The sequence below is a fragment of the Frankliniella occidentalis genome, unplaced genomic scaffold (assembly GCF_000697945.3).
Source record: "Frankliniella occidentalis isolate FOCC.00 unplaced genomic scaffold, Focc_3.1 Scaffold156, whole genome shotgun sequence".
Lineage (NCBI taxonomy): Eukaryota > Metazoa > Arthropoda > Insecta > Thysanoptera > Thripidae > Frankliniella > Frankliniella occidentalis.
In genome coordinates this window covers 705,325-706,175 of record NW_026267282.1, presented here as the reverse complement: position 1 = coordinate 706,175, position 851 = coordinate 705,325, and the positions used below count along the sequence as shown (strand labels likewise).

General features: G+C 47.1%; 1 protein-coding gene across 6 annotated transcripts in view; it reads right to left on the bottom strand.

Annotated features, from left to right (window-relative positions):
• Positions 1 to 851, bottom strand: part of LOC113204108 (UDP-glycosyltransferase UGT5-like) — a 34,393-nt gene that overhangs the window by 20,103 nt on the left and 13,439 nt on the right. Inside the window, exon 6 of one of the 6 annotated variants that reach the window (XM_052271265.1) lies at positions 481 to 833. The exons of 4 other annotated variants lie outside the window; for them this stretch is intronic. In XM_052271265.1, coding sequence (XP_052127225.1) covers positions 684 to 833 — 150 coding nt within the window. In that variant the 3' untranslated portion in view covers positions 481 to 683. Of the gene's footprint in view, positions 1 to 480; positions 849 to 851 lie in introns of those variants that run through there. One more of the 6 variants, XM_052271269.1, reaches the window with a different exon arrangement.

Below are 851 nucleotides of genomic sequence, written 5' to 3'. Positions count from 1 at the left end.
GTGCGGGCGGGCTTGCCTATCGCCCCTGTCCACGGCGCCTTACGGACCGGGCGAGTAGGCAACCCACCCGCACTCCTGCGTGCGGTACAGTCTAACTACAGAAGTGCGCGGGGTTAATCAGCCACTTGGTACAATCACGAGTCAGTTTTCTGAGGAGTAAGGTCGTGGAAATGAAAACCGTTATGTGGTTGTGGTTTACACTGGAGTTGTTATCATCAAATATTTTTCTCTCGCGAGAGCGAGATCAGCGACCCTTTAAGATTTCGCTCCTTTGTGGGCTAGATCATTTTTCTCAGTTTGAGTCAAATTTTGGTAGTTTCACTAGCTACAATGACGGGCGAGTTTAGAAACAAATAATTTACTGCCTTTGAGTGAACATTCAGTCCGTATATGTGACTGAACAAAGTGACTAATAGCGCCAGATCGCTGACCTCCCCGAACCTCTCCGAAGAGATCGGGGAGACTGTCCCCGAAGCTTAATTGAATATAGCATTATTTAATTATAACTTGAATGGAGCGAGGGTACAAATTTTGCTTCAAGTAAGGCAAAATAATTGTCTCACACATTAGAAAGACGGAACATCACCCAAAGGGTTTAAATGTATACCCTAAAAATAAACATTGAGCTTGCATTGCATTTTGACAGGAAACTCTTAACTGTTAAATCACACTACAAACTAGCTTTAGTCCTTCTTTGTTCTCTTCAAGGGCTCTTTTCCTCGCTGGCCACTGCTGCGAAAAAAGTAGACGGCGCAATTGACCACCAGGAAGGCGACCAGGAGCACCGCCAGCACGGCGAGCGCGAGCAGGGCGGCGATGTCGAGCATCATGACCTGGTGCCAGTACAGGTC